The sequence below is a fragment of the Crassostrea angulata genome, chromosome 1, assembly GCF_025612915.1.
Source record: "Crassostrea angulata isolate pt1a10 chromosome 1, ASM2561291v2, whole genome shotgun sequence".
Classification (NCBI taxonomy): Eukaryota; Metazoa; Mollusca; class Bivalvia; order Ostreida; family Ostreidae; genus Magallana; species Magallana angulata.
Window position 1 is genome coordinate 36,272,043 of NC_069111.1, and position 14,815 is coordinate 36,286,857.

General features: G+C 34.5%; 2 protein-coding genes across 2 annotated transcripts; one reads left to right on the forward strand and one right to left on the reverse strand.

Annotated features, from left to right (window-relative positions):
- Positions 1 to 109: 109 nt before the first annotated feature.
- Positions 110 to 1,315, forward strand: LOC128192283 (nucleotidyltransferase MB21D2-like). The gene has a single exon (XM_052864863.1). It carries the CDS (start codon positions 110 to 112, stop codon positions 1,313 to 1,315), a length of 1,206 nt encoding a protein of 401 aa, XP_052720823.1.
- Positions 1,316 to 3,926: 2,611 nt separating this feature from the next.
- Positions 3,927 to 14,745, reverse strand: LOC128160788 (palmitoyltransferase ZDHHC17-like). Its single transcript, XM_052824120.1, has 16 exons — positions 14,670 to 14,745; positions 13,925 to 14,157; positions 13,702 to 13,779; positions 13,452 to 13,522; positions 12,897 to 13,035; positions 12,393 to 12,555; positions 11,946 to 12,071; positions 11,359 to 11,498; positions 10,935 to 11,035; positions 10,546 to 10,673; positions 10,085 to 10,241; positions 7,165 to 7,248; positions 6,241 to 6,398; positions 5,763 to 5,908; positions 5,172 to 5,432; positions 3,927 to 4,268 (listed from the first exon to the last, which is right to left on the reverse strand). The coding sequence occupies exons 1-15, from the start codon at positions 14,715 to 14,717 to the stop codon at positions 5,264 to 5,266; spliced, it is 1,941 nt and encodes a 646-aa protein (XP_052680080.1). The 5' UTR covers positions 14,718 to 14,745; the 3' UTR covers positions 3,927 to 4,268; positions 5,172 to 5,263.
- Positions 14,746 to 14,815: the final 70 nt, after the last annotated feature.

Here is a 14,815-nt window from a genome sequence, read left to right on the forward strand (position 1 = left end):
ATATATAATTTACTTCAAATATTCGCGCCCTTTACAAGTGTAAGTGATTCCACTCAAGCGGTTACTTGTAAACAGAAAATAGCAGCCAGCATTATAAACAAAATATACAATGGCGGAAAAGAGTTTCTCTGATACAGACCGAGTCTCTGGTCAATCAATAACGGAGCTAAATAATGCTTTAAAAGATCAGTTTCTCGGCGGCGAAGGTTTTGCTTCGATGGACGGAATCTCAGCCAAAATATTCCCGTCAGTTTTTGCAGCTATTCAAAACTGCTTACAAAAACCTTTGCAGAAACACCCACGATATACTGACGTCAAATTTGTATGGTCAGGGAGTACTTCTGAAGGTGTGAATATCCCCAACATGTCCAGAGGGGCTGGTGGAAAGGTGGAAATGGAACTGGAAATGGATATTTTATGCGTGTTTCGAGGTATTGAAGTTGGAACAACTGCAAGCAGTCCCATTGTAATGGTGGAACAGGAGGGGACAACAAAGGGTTACTTTCTGTTGTATGTTAACAGTCCAGATTACAGACAAAAGTGGGGACATTTCTGTACCATCCCAAGCTCGCCAAAACGGATAGGGGAAATGTATTTAAATCCTCTGCTCGTTGTGGAAGATATGTATAAACAGATAGAACATATATTCGGACAGATTCCACTTTTAAAGGACCAATTTAAGCTTGAGTTTAACCCCCCGGCTGTGACGTTACGTCTGGGGGGCTTTGATAATGTTGTGGTCAGCTGTGATTTGGTTGTAGCTCTAGAACTTCCTCTAACAAAACTGCCCAAAGGATTTTTTCCTTGGCTTCAAGATCAACCAAAATGGCTTGCAGAGGACGCAATGCAACATTTCAGGAACGATAATTTGCATCTTGTAGGGAAATGTTCGTCAAGGGGTCAAGAAAGAGTTGAATGGAGACTGTCTTATAATAGACTGGAACTTGGTCTTCTGCGAGAAATTCAATCAAAAATACCTTTTGCAATCACGTGCTACAGGATTTTTAAAAGCATACGCTATTGGCACTTAAACCATCCAGGCATCCTCCATTCTTACTATTTGAAGATGATATTCCTTCGCGCATGTCACAACTACCCAGTATCCTCGTGGGCAGAGGGTCAGATGGCGCCCAACATCCTGGGTCTTTTAGACGACTTGTTTCACTGTCTGGCGACACATCACCTCCCCAGCTACTTCTTTCCTGGCTGTAACCTGATTGAAGGAGTTCATCCCGATTTCATCTTTACGTCGTTACAGACGCTCAGTAAAATACGCAGAGATCCTATGCAGCACATTATCAAATTATCTCGATAATTAGCTTTATTAAAAGATTTGTAAACGAGTTAGTCTGTATGTCGTTTGATTAAATTTATCGATACAATCATTAGATTAAATGTCCTATCGTTAAAATTGGCCTGAGCGCAGGCTGGTCACGGTAAGATTATTCTTTCTATGCAGTCATATGGTCACTCAAACGCGTGTACACTATTTTAAAATGTATATGTATAAAGAAAAAATTCAAAGAGTATGCAGACAAAACTGAGGCCACCATTTCTTCACTTGACTTACCAAAGAAAATGCATGCTTTCAATGCATCTTCGCATTTTTTTTTATATAAAGATACAACTGTATTTGTTTAAGAATGACGAAATAATGAATAAAGTTTAACACCCCCACCCCCCCCCCCCCCAAAAAAAAAACAAAAAACGATGCAGTGCCATATTGATTCATTCATTACATATGTTAAATTCAAGTTTAAAATCGGAGAATTTACAAGCTATGAAAAGTTTTATTTTAAAATACAGATAGAAACACTTAATTTCATTCTACTGTGTTATATATAATATAAAACATTATATCTATTATCTTTACCACATAAGATTTTATTGGGTATTTGCTTTTTCTTCTCTGTATCTAAATTGTCACCTTGGCTAGCGGGCTTTTAATCTATCTGCCAGACCAAAAAACGTAACAAGTTTTGAATTATATACGCATTCAGTTTATTGACATTTAAATAAAGGATAGGAGTAAATTACAATGCTTAATGTATCACAGAAAAGCAAATAAGATATAAAAGTATAAAAACTCTCTCTTGTGACCTGATGACCCATTTCATCACTTCAACAGAAAGAAACAGAGATTGAACACAGCACCAACCAACAGAAATGGCAAGTTACCGAACTACAGTAAAACTCGTTTAGTAGAACATTGCTAGAGCGAATTCTTAGATATAACAAGTTTCATAGAATACCTGACAAAATCTTTAACAAATCCTTGCACAATTTTAAGGTTATAATGAATTCAGATATAGCAAAGTAAATCTACTTGTCCCTATGACTACAGTATAACCGAGTTTTACTGTATTAGCTGGTTAGTGAAATTGTTTATCAGTTAATCACCTAAGCTTAATTACTTATCTAAACCTTATATCAAGTCCCCCTAAAGTGGGAAAGAGGAAATCAAAATACATTATCTCAAAATTCTACAAAACTGAAATACCCAAATGGACAAGTTATTTTTAGCCAACAGAAGCATTGAGTGAAAAGGTCCATGTTGTACTGTAGCAAGACAACCAGAAATTACAAGCCAAAAAATTGTTACTGAAACTGAATAAGCTTATAGTACAATTCAATGTCTGATAGCATTAATAATATAAATTTTGAACATTTAATTAATGCACAAAGTATCAATGCCTTCTGTAGATCAAATGTGTTAAAAAAAACATTTTGATCCACGAAAAATCACATGGATAAATAAATCAACAATGTTCTGATATATTCCACATTAAAATGAGCTTCCATAAAAAATTCATCAAAAATTTAAGTGCATTCGGATTACTGGTGTCATGGTTACCAATGCCTGTTTGCTTAAATGACATTAATAAAATAAACTTTCAACTTAATCTTCTGCAAACGGAAAAACATTGACAAGTCCGGATTCATGTTGAAGGCAACAGTAAAATAATGTTTGTTTTGTTAGCGACAATATTTCCTTGCACTGGTTTTGCATGCATTTCAGTCTTGTATACATTTTTTATAATTCATTGCACTGGAAATTCAACTAGCAGTATTGGTGGTGCCCTGAAAAATCTTAAATATGGCCGCTGACTTTTCTATATCTCATAGAATAGCCATAGAAACATTACCTTGTCTCACACAATAAAAAAACACAAATGAAAATAAGAACTTCAGGTAAGCAGTACTACAGATCCAGTAACTTTTCTATATGAATATATTACAGGAAAGTTCTGATAGCGTTTTGATTTTTCTATTCTACTGACATTGCCATGCAAAAAAATGCAAAACTTCATAACGGACACAGAATGTTGATCATCTCTCTCTCTCTCTCTCTCTCTCTCTACATGTATCTGTCTATCTTTATGGATTTCTTTATGTCACATTTCCAGTTGAACATCAGAAAAGGTAAAAACCTTTTAAATGAAACACATGTAATAGCAGCCACTGTAAATCACATACAAAACAAAAAGACAAATTATTCTGTGGCAAATGCATAAGGCTATTCATGAAGCAAGAAAAATATTGCAGCATTCTGAAGAATACTGTATTAGTTCAAACAACAGCTACAGTGTACACAGTCACTTAGCTGTTTGATCAGCATTGCTCTTTGTAAACACAACCATGATTTAAAGCAGAAAAAGCGGTGCTTAAAATACACAGCATAATGCTTTGCTTTCTATATTAAATATGAGGTACCTGTCAATTTTTGGTGTAAATTACTAGCAATTTTAATTTAAAGAAAAAAACACTTAAAAACCAGCAGTTTCCACAAAAACAGCAATTAATCCATATTTAAGCAGCTGCAATGCATTTTCCTGAATCAAAAGGTAAAATACGAAGCAAAACTGCACATTACTTAATCATATTGTCAATGTGAACCTTGATCAACAGTGGACCCCCCTATCTGAGCTTCTTTCAATGTTGAATTTATACAAGGGTGTAATTTCAGCTATATATACACATGTATTAATGCAACAAAAAAACCAAACAGTTTCACTTTAAAACTAAAATGCACATGCATACTGACTAATACTCACATGCTATGTTCATATACATGTATATGGATTCAAGGAATTAAAAAAAGCTGACAAATATTTTCATACTAACAACATTTTGGCTTTCTATTGTTTGGTTTTTCCCTTATAATTGGTATTTATTATGTGCATGTAAACTAATCAGAATGAAATACTCTAATAAATAATCTAAAAAACAATGAACAAGTGAGTGTAAAAAATCTCTTTCAACATCAATAATCAAAGGCCGGAACGGCCACAAAGGCGTCGAGCTGACATGTTCTTTTATATAGAAAGATATCAATAAATAGAATTTGTACTAATTGTCGCATATCAAATAATATTTGAATAAAAAATTAAGTAACTGAATTATGTTTAAATTTGTGTTGCTTTAAAAACAAAAACATCAGTATATTTCCTTATAAAATAGGTAGTGATGCGTTTATAATACAATAACTCATCATGGTTACAAAATCAAAAAAGAAATTTCGAAGTTCAAAATAAATTATTTTCTTTCTGCTTTTAACAGTCTTTGAACAATTTTCACAGGTTTATAATTTAAATACATCAACAGTGTGCCCCTAATTATAATAATAAAACATACTTCTATTTATATTTCAATTTCCGTTTGAAACAAGATTACTTATGGTTGTTTACAAACAAATCCACAACACGTGCTATCTTAAATGCTTGACCAAACCAACTGCATTATTCTGTTTATTTATTGCAACAAAATCACTAGATATGTTTATCTCTTACATTTATATTGGAGACCATGCCCGATAACAAATAAATTTACATATCAAATTTTATTTCTATCGGGCACGATCTCTACTTAAAATGTAAGCGATAAACTTAAATAATATTTAGTAAATTTTTTCACCTTATTGTATTCATCCGCCATTTCTTGATTAAGCAAATTTATACTTATGCAATGAGTTGTCAATAACCAGGGAGGCAAAATCGGGTTTTTTGTACACAATTTAGTTTAATAAATGGAATAAAAATCTTGCAATACGTTTAACAATTTAAAGAACTTATTCCTTATGCGCATTTAAAAGGCGGTGCAGAGCATGAATTTTTGGACGATTGCCAATCCAGACGATCGCTAGAAGGCTGCCGAGCATTAGCTCGACGCCTTAAAAACCAGGAATGAATGAACAAAACAAATCACTGATATGATGGTGAAAATAATATCCATTGAAACTAAGCATATTTAAAACCTAATTGCATCAAACAAACTGGTAGTTTTCTCTTGAGACTCCAAAGTTCATTTTTCCTAAAGAAGGTGTTTTATGTCCAGGAAGGGAGTAGAGATTCATCCAATCAATTCTATTTGGGCGAAGCAAGCCACAAAACTGGAGGTCCAAGATGTCAATAAGGTTTCTTATTGGTCCTCGACTGTAAAACAGAGAATTTCAGTTTCAACTTCAGCCCTTTAGGATCTTGTACGTTACCAGAAAAAATATCAAGAAAAAAATAATCAGAATAATCAAAGTCTTGAATGTACTGTCATATTAACAGTTATTAACTTTTTATGGAAATTCTTATAAAGTCATCCAAACTATCAAATAATTCATCCAAATAAAATATGCAAAAAGCATACTTTAATGACAAGACCATTACCAATGAATTAACATATCCTTCAAATAGCCAATTTTATTTAAACCACCAATTGATGCCCTAAAATACAAACTACACCATAGTAGTTATGACAGAGGATCCACTCACTCAAACGGGTTCTTGACTTTGTGCTTGCACTCCTTATCATCTCCATGACTGTGTCCATGGCCATGCGACTGAGGGTAGTTTCCTGATAAGTAAGTGTACCTGCCGTGGTTCATTCTCTCATTGGTGGTCATCCCCAGCCAAACAACCTGTGTACATGATAATGTGTACAGTTTTACACCAAACAATCCATATTTAATAATAATTTATACTGTATTTAGAGCTGTGTTTGTCTGCATTTATGAAACCCATCCCAAAGTGAAAACTTTAACATCATTCTAAAAATTGGTTCCAATTAGAAGCATCATTATTTTCTGCATCCCAGTTACTGAAGCCCTTCTGTAAGCCCTACAGAGAACACGCGTCATTTACAGCCAGTAAAGAATTCATTTACAGACAGTAAAAAATCCATTTACAGTCTCTTATCATATTTGTCAAACCTGCTTCATTTGCAGCCAGTACCTGAAATTCGTAAGTTTACCTGATACAGTTGACAGGACAGCAGCACTGTGACCCACACGATGTGGACCATGGCATTGGCACCCACCCAGAACACCCAGGGCGAGGTTTTGAGGACTTTGTACAGGATTCCAGTAATGCCATCCTCATATATGTCAAACGGACAATTGGCCCTCCAGTCTGTTAAAAAAAAACATTTAACATTAAGTGTATTTAACATACTGTGGAATCATTTAAATTCGTGGAGGCCAATTTTCGTGGATTATGACTTTTTTGCTGATTCGTGGGGATGTAATTTCGTGGATGCGTCGGTTACTGTTTCAGCAACAAAGATAACTCTTTCTAAAATTGTTTTCGTTGAGGATTTAAATTAGTGGGGGAGGGCTACCCCTGAATACCACGAAAATTGAGCCACCACGAATTCTAATGATTCCACAGTATATAACTTAATAAGATCACAATGCAAATTGTAGTTCATGAAGAATTTAGAGAAACTTTAAGGTATCTTATGAAATGCTGTAATAGTGGGTCAAGATATATTTTGCCCATTGTGGAATGTGTATAATTGTGTATCGAATGTGTATCATACATCATAAAAATATGCACTTTTGTTATCAACAAAGTAAACATATCCTCAAATAATCTTATTATCATAAAATAAATTCTTATACATTTTAAATTCTCAAAGGATCACTATTGCTTATTTACTATCAAGGTACATGATTCATGATTTAATACAATGTAGTATATTTTTTCCATGTGCACTGAATGAAATTATGGCACAGCAAGCTGAATTAAAAAATTCTTCAGAAAATCAAGCATTTTATTAAAATTTACCCGGTATATAACACATGTACTACAAATGTCCCTAGAGACATAATTACATATATATTAATAACCTGGTCTAGACCTACATGTACATATGAGATCAAAGGAGATAACTTACAAGCAAAGGTTCCATGAACACACCATGACAACATACACAGGAGAAATATAAGGAATCCAATGAAGTATTTATGGTTGTATGCACCTGTCCAAGGTAACAAAAACATAATCAAGTAAAATGTTAGCTGATTCTCACTAATTATATGACTGTGTACTGAATATTATATCGGCCATACAACAACAGTTTGAATGTACCGGTAAATGTAACTAACTTTTCTTGTCTGGAAACAAAATAAAATTTAAGTAGACATACTGATTAAATGTATTGATCATAATATATCTGAAGAAAAAATACTAGAAGAAAATCTGAATATAAGTTACCAGTTACAGCGAATTACAGAATACCGGTAGAGTTTTCAATAGCTTTTTGGATTGCTCAATAGTGTATTCAATTTGGTCAGCAAGGTATCACATCAGGTTTAAATCTAGGTCCTGTTGTTACCCAAGTGTAGATTGTTATTTTGCACTCAACCAATTCATTTGGCACAAAGAAAACCTCTAGAACACTCTCTCCTATTGTTAGCTATTCTATTCATAGACCTTTAAAAAGAATGTTCACCTGAACAGCACTGGATTCTATAGAGCATCAATTCTGCTTGGAGTAATTTGAATTTTGTTTTTCAAACAAGAGGCCAATTGGCCTTAACGGTCACCTGAGTAGCATATATCCCATACACAAACTTGTCATGGAGTCTCATATACGCATCTAATTAATTAGGTTTCATACTGGAGTAGAAAAATTATAAATTTGTAATGACGACCACATTTCAAAAAGAACTGTGAAACCTATTATTTTGGTGAAAAACTAAAAGATCTGGTCTACAAAATCATGAATTCAGTTTTCCTTTCAGGTGTGTGGGAGTTTTAACGTTATATGCATTAACATCTATACATCCTATTTGGCCCTGCCCTAGAGTCAAAACCCATCCTTGAGGGGACATGAAAATTAAAATTTCAGTAGAGGACTTCCTGGTAAACATAATTATTAGTCAGTTTTTTTTATACAGATGTGTGAGAATAGAGAAGAAAATTTTTAAACATTATATGCATTAACACTATATTGCGATATTGCGCCCCCCCCCCCCCCCCCCCCCTTTTCATGTTCTGAACCCCTGACCCAAGGACCATGAATTTCACAATTTAGGTAAAGGAGATTGTGAATATCATAACCATGTATTTATTTTTTTGCCCACATGTGTGGGAGTAGAGAAGAAGATTTTTTAAGATTTAAAACATTTTTACTATATGGCCATATTGGCCCAACCCTAGAGCCTGAACACCTAACAAAGGGGCATGAATTTCACAATTTTAGTAGAGGCCCTCATGGACATCATAACCATGTATTCAGTTTTTTGCTCACATGTGTGGGAGTAGAGAAGAAGATTTTTTAAGATTTAAAAAAGTTTTACTATATGGCCATATTGGCCCCACCCTAGAGCCTGAACACCTAATAAAGTGGTCATGAATTTCACAATTTTGGTAGAGGGCCTCATGGACATCATAACAATGCATTTAATTTTTAACAAATATATATGGGAGTAGAGAAGAAGATTTTCTAAGATTTAATACATTTTTACTATTTGGCCATATTGGCCCCACCCTAGAGCCTGAACCCCTGACCCAGGGGTCATGAATTTCACAATTTTGGTAGAGGGCTTCATGGACATCATAATCATGCATTTAGTTTTTAACAAATATATATGGGGGTAGAGAAGAAGATTTTCTAAGATTTAATACATTTTTACAATTTGGCCATATTGGCCCCACCCTAGAGCCTGAACCCCTGACCATGGGGTCATGAATTTCACAATTTAGGTTGAGGGCTTCATGGACATCATTATCATGCATTTAGTTTTTGACAAATATATATGATAGTAGAGAAGAAGATTTTCTAAGATTTAATACATTTTTACGATTTGGCCATATTGGCCCCACCCTAGAGCCTGAACCCCTGACCCAGGGGTCATAAATTTCACAATTTAGGTTAAGGGCTTCATGGACATCATAATCATGCATTTAGTTTTTGACCAATGTATATGGTAGTAGAGAAGAAGATTTTCTAAGATTTAATACATTTTTACTATATGGCCACATTGGCCCCACCCTAGAGTCAGAACCCCTGACCCAGGGGCCATAAATTTCACAATTTTGGTAGAGGGCTTCATGGACAACATAACCATGCATTTAGTTTTTTCCTCACATGCGTGGGAGTAGAGAAGAAGATTTTTGAAAATTTGGCTTTTTTTTGCATATTTGGCCCCGCCCGTGGCACCCTAGGGGTGGTAGAGCCATGAATTTCACAATTTAGATTCTTCTTACCATAGAGATGCTTCACACCAAAAATGGTAACGATTGGCCTGGTAGTTTTCAAGAAGAAGTTAAAAATGTAAAATTGTTAACGCACGACGCACGACGCACAGACGCACGACGACGGACGAAGACCAATTGCAATAGGTCACCTGAGTGACTCAGGTGACCTAAAAATGTTATTCAAAAGACATTTCTGAAGAAACAAACAAAAGAGAAAAGCATAACTTTAAGAATTACGGAGATATTTTTTTCCTGCAAAAAATTATTAGACATTTTGGTTCCCCAATTCCTGGTGCAACATACAGCACTAAGAGTATTTTTGTGCTGTGACTGCTTAATTAGTTCAGACTTTTATAGCAGTAATGTAGGACAACAGGGAGAAACAAAAAAGGCCCAAATGTGCAAATGTTTACTAGATTAACTCACTTTATCGCTGTCATACCTGAGTAATCACATGACCTAGATTTAAACCTAATGTGATACCTTGCTGACCAAATTGAATACCCTATTGAGCAACCCAACAAGCTATTGAAAACTCTACCGGTATTCTGTAATTCGCTGTAACATTGCAAAACTGTCTATGATCACTTCTATTCAATTTGTGTACCTACCAATGCAATTGTCCGTCCAGGGACAATGGTGGTCGAATTTTGCCACACATTTATCACAGGCTGAACAATGCTTTGATCTGATTGGACGATGAATCAGACAAGTGCTACAAAACTGATTCAAGGTCAAAGTCTGCTTCTCTGCTAAATCTATGATTGTCTGAAAGTCATAGAAAAAGAAAATCAAACAATACCAATTCAAATGATGGATAGGAATGAAAGATGCATGAATCATTGACCTAATGATCATTATTTATTGTTTTTCCTCAGTAACAAAACTAATGTTTAAAGATTCAAATGATTTCACATAAATATCCTTTCTTCTACAGAATTAAATGAATCTATTTTACTACATTTCAATATGTATATTTATTGAAAAACTGACATACATACAGGACATGTATGACAATTTTATTTTCCTGGGAGAAAGTGTTGTGTATCTGGTTCTAATTTTTCAGACTGACCTGTAACTTTTGTTCTCTGTTGGACTTAATGAAGCCAGGGTCTGTCTGCCACGCCATGTAGAAGTTGTAACACAACAGAACTGTGTTCAACCAAAACAAAACTGACTTTGTCCATGTCATTTCTACATCTATCACCATTCAAGAAAATCTTTTTTACTGTACATTACACAGAAATACAGTATAATGCAAAACAAGGATCATTTCTACATATCTGATGCCAGGAACTAAAAATCTGCTGTATTGTATTTTCTACACATTTAATGATAAAGTTTGCAGTCATCACATAAATAAATTATATCAATAAAACTTTGAAATAAAATAGACATTAAATAAGGAAATCAAAGCATCAAATTGTGTTCTTTGATCATAAATAAGTGAAAAAAGGATACATGGAAGAAGATAAAGGAACCATGTGATATACATCATCAATTTTGAACTTAAATAGACGGACACAGGCACAATGTTCATAAGTCTCTCATCAAAGAAAAACCTGAAAAAGAACCCAAATGCATTGTTGAAATTATCATCTCATTTGTGACAACTATTTCGTTAGCTGAAATTACCGGTATGTTATATTTTAAGATAACAAGCAGTAATCTTTTTAGAAAAATGAATATACATGTCATGCGCGGATCTAGAGGGGGGTCGGGGGGGTCCCAACCCCCCCTGGAAAATGAAAATTTATTAAATTTACATAGTAAAATTATCGCGAAAATATGCCTCGGACCCCCCCTGGCAAACACAATTATCCTTCGGACCCCCCCTGGAAAAATTTTCTGGATCCGCGCATGCATGTACATAAGTCGTCCTTACATTTGAAGAAATTTCCAGATTCCTGCACTGAGGAGGGCTAGGATAAGTTTATAGTACCATGGAATAGAGAGTTCAGGAATGATGCCAATAGCATACACAGCGAAGAAAGGAAACCACCACATCACTCTCGTCCTCGTGTCCTGTTGTATAAAGAGAGACATGGACATGTAGATAGAACAGGTCTGTGGATTTTACCCATTGGCAATTTATTTTTGTTTCCTGTGATCTTGACTTATAATAAGATAATTTCTTCTTCTTGCATTACTTAGAAATATTTCTTATGACAAAATGAACATTATGCATGTACTAATACACTTGTTTATCAAAAACATGAGCCAGGGTATAAAGTTTAAAAAATAGGACATGTATTAAGATAAATAACTAGTGACAAAGAAGTTTAAGATTTTATTTTTCTCCCATCTTGGTGAATTGCAAGTCTTGCAAAATTACAGATGTAAGAAAAATCCTGCTTTCAAATAATTATTAACAGTTTATATTCAATTTGATTTTATCAAATCATCCTCAAAACTTAATATATATATATCCTCATTAACAGTAAAGATTATTTTCAAAGCTGTGATTTGTACTTTGTTTCCGGTAAACTTGCTGACAAAGTTTGTATGGTCCAGACCCCTGTCTGCCCGCTCCTGTTTCATCCGCTTCACAATGTTGGCATGTTTGAACTCAGCTGCCGCGTCCATGGCTGTCTGGCCCTACATAATCAAACATTTTATTGAACGAAGCCATATATTCATTTTGATATCATCAGTTAATTTTATTTGGGTGCAATTTAAAATTAACAGTACAATAAACAAGGTTGTAGTGAACAAAGAGTTTACCCAACAAGATCAGCTATTTTTGTCTTTTTATATACATGATATAAATTGTGTTCAAGGTGAATAAAGAACAAAAAATGAGAATCACCCCATGATAAGCAAAACTTTATCATTTTCAACACGTTTCACTACACTAGTCGACAGAAATCAAATTCATAAATTTGTTTTTATTTCACAAGATTTTGTTTCTTTTTATACCTTTGCATTAAGTATATCGAGGTCGGCCTTTTTATCAAACAGCATTTTGACTACACAGGTGTTGCCCGTCTGACAAGCCAGGTGGAGGGGGGTGTTCCCGTTGACCTTGTCCTGTTTGTTGATCCCTGCCCCCATAGTGATCAAGAGGCGGGTCGGGTCATACCTGAAAATCAAACAAATGTGAATCATCAATTCAGCATTGAGGCAACCATCCATATGTTTGAGTGTTTATAAGTAAATCTGGTAACATTTTATCTCATAATTCATTATATCAAAGAATAGTAAAACCAAATAAAACTGCATTTCTAGGGTTTTTTCCCCTTTATGTAATAAGAACTTGAGTATCTTTGAGGGTCTAATTGTAAAACATAATGAGTTAATGATCTATATTGAAAAACACACATTCATATACATCTACATGTATTTCAAAAATGTGTTCAACTAGTAAGAGGATTCAAAGATTTAATGGGTTTTATAATAGGGTTGTAGATGCAGTTGGCTTACCCAAACACACGATAAGCAGAGTACATAAGTGGAGTCATTCCATTCCTATCCACCATATCCACATCTCCACCTTTAGCAATCAGATATGCTACAATAGCAGTGTGTCCAAACTGGCTGGCTAAATGGATACAGCTAAATCCTTCAAAAAAAAAGTGTTAAATTAGTGTATAGTGCGAAATATCAGCACGGATTTGGTACATGAAAGTATTTATATATTGTTATGAGCTTTAATCAAGAAAAGTAATGACTGAAATTTATTTATTGCAAAAAAGAAAAAAAAATGTTGTTGACATGCAACACGTATTCCATTGTAAAAAAAAACGTAATACCATATATCCATTTTTTTCCCTTGATCTTGAAACACAATTTGCAAAAATGGGGTAAATGTGTAATATTTTTTAAGTTGCAACAGTCATTATTTGCAATTTGAAAAGTTTCCAAACAATCCCAATATAGTTTCTGCAATTTTCATTTTTTCAATATGAAAGAGAACAATTAAATGATCATGAAAATTACTGGACATAAAATATATGGATACCACCATCATAAACTCACCCTGTCCATCTCTTAGAGTTGGATCTGCCCCAAATCCCAAAAGGAGAACAACCATAGTTAAATGACCCTGTCTGAAAAATTGCATCAATCTTGTTTATATTATACATTTATGTACTTCAGGACATTTATATATGCAAGCATAAAAAACCCACAATCTATCATGAACAGATTTGGGGGGGGGGGGGGGGGGGGGGGTAGGGAGAAGGCTCTTGATTAAAACTTGTAACAGCCTTTTAAATTAAATACAAACCTTGTTGCCCAATGCAAAGGAGTGGAGTCAAGGTCACCACCAAATCTATCTACTACTGCACCCTTTCCAACCAGGTATCTAAAATGTATGATGAACAGTGCATTGGTTATAAATTGGAGTCACTAAGTTGTAATTAATTTCTGAGAGCTATTAAACAAAAAACTTGAATAATTTAGTTCAAAAATAAATTTCTAAAAAAAAATGACATTAAAAAATGACTTACTTGACAATATCTAATCTGTTGTTAATAGCAGCCCAGTGAAGTATACTGACATTCTCTCTGTCCATCTCATTGACATTAAGTCCACCCTCCACCAGTTCATAGACCCGCGCCATGATCCCAAACTGGACCGCCCTGACGATGTCATAGTTGCTGTAATCCTCCTGACCTGGCTGTAGGTCCACCATGGCATCTTTCTGCTTCTCTCCAGTGGTCGCAGTTCCACCTGAGCCTCCCTATCAAAAGAGAGAAATTTTCCCTAACAACATGGGAATGAGACAACAGACCAGACTGGGATTCAGACCCAGGCCCGTCTACCCTTATAGTAGCCAAAAGGTCTATCTCAAGAGCTGTATGGCACAATATTCAACCGCTTTCACTTTTAACTGATTATCATGACAATCTTGAGAAAACTTATATTCTCATTACATAAATGTGTTGATGCGATGGAAGATCAGCCACTCTCTGTTATAAATAGTCCATCAACAATGAAATATAGCTATACGGTGTAAAAATCGTCACACTATAAGCATGCTTCGAAATAATCTACTGAATATATACATATATTTTTGGCAAACTGTATAAACACAGATTTTATTGGATTTTGAAATTCCAAGTTTACATCTCTTTCAGTGATTGTAAAACGTTACGCAAATATTGATTAACAACTATAGAAAACCTTCACTAAATATTTTTTTTCATCGCCATTTAAGTCAATATTGTATATTCGCAGTTTATTGTAAATTACCTCTAATAGCGGTTGCACTGGGTTGCAACTAGGATCTACTTCTTCCATGTTTCTTCATGTATAACATGAAATCGCAAAACCAATAATTGGAAGCTATATTAATCCGAAAAAATACAAATGTAACATTTTCTCCTTATCTAAACGTC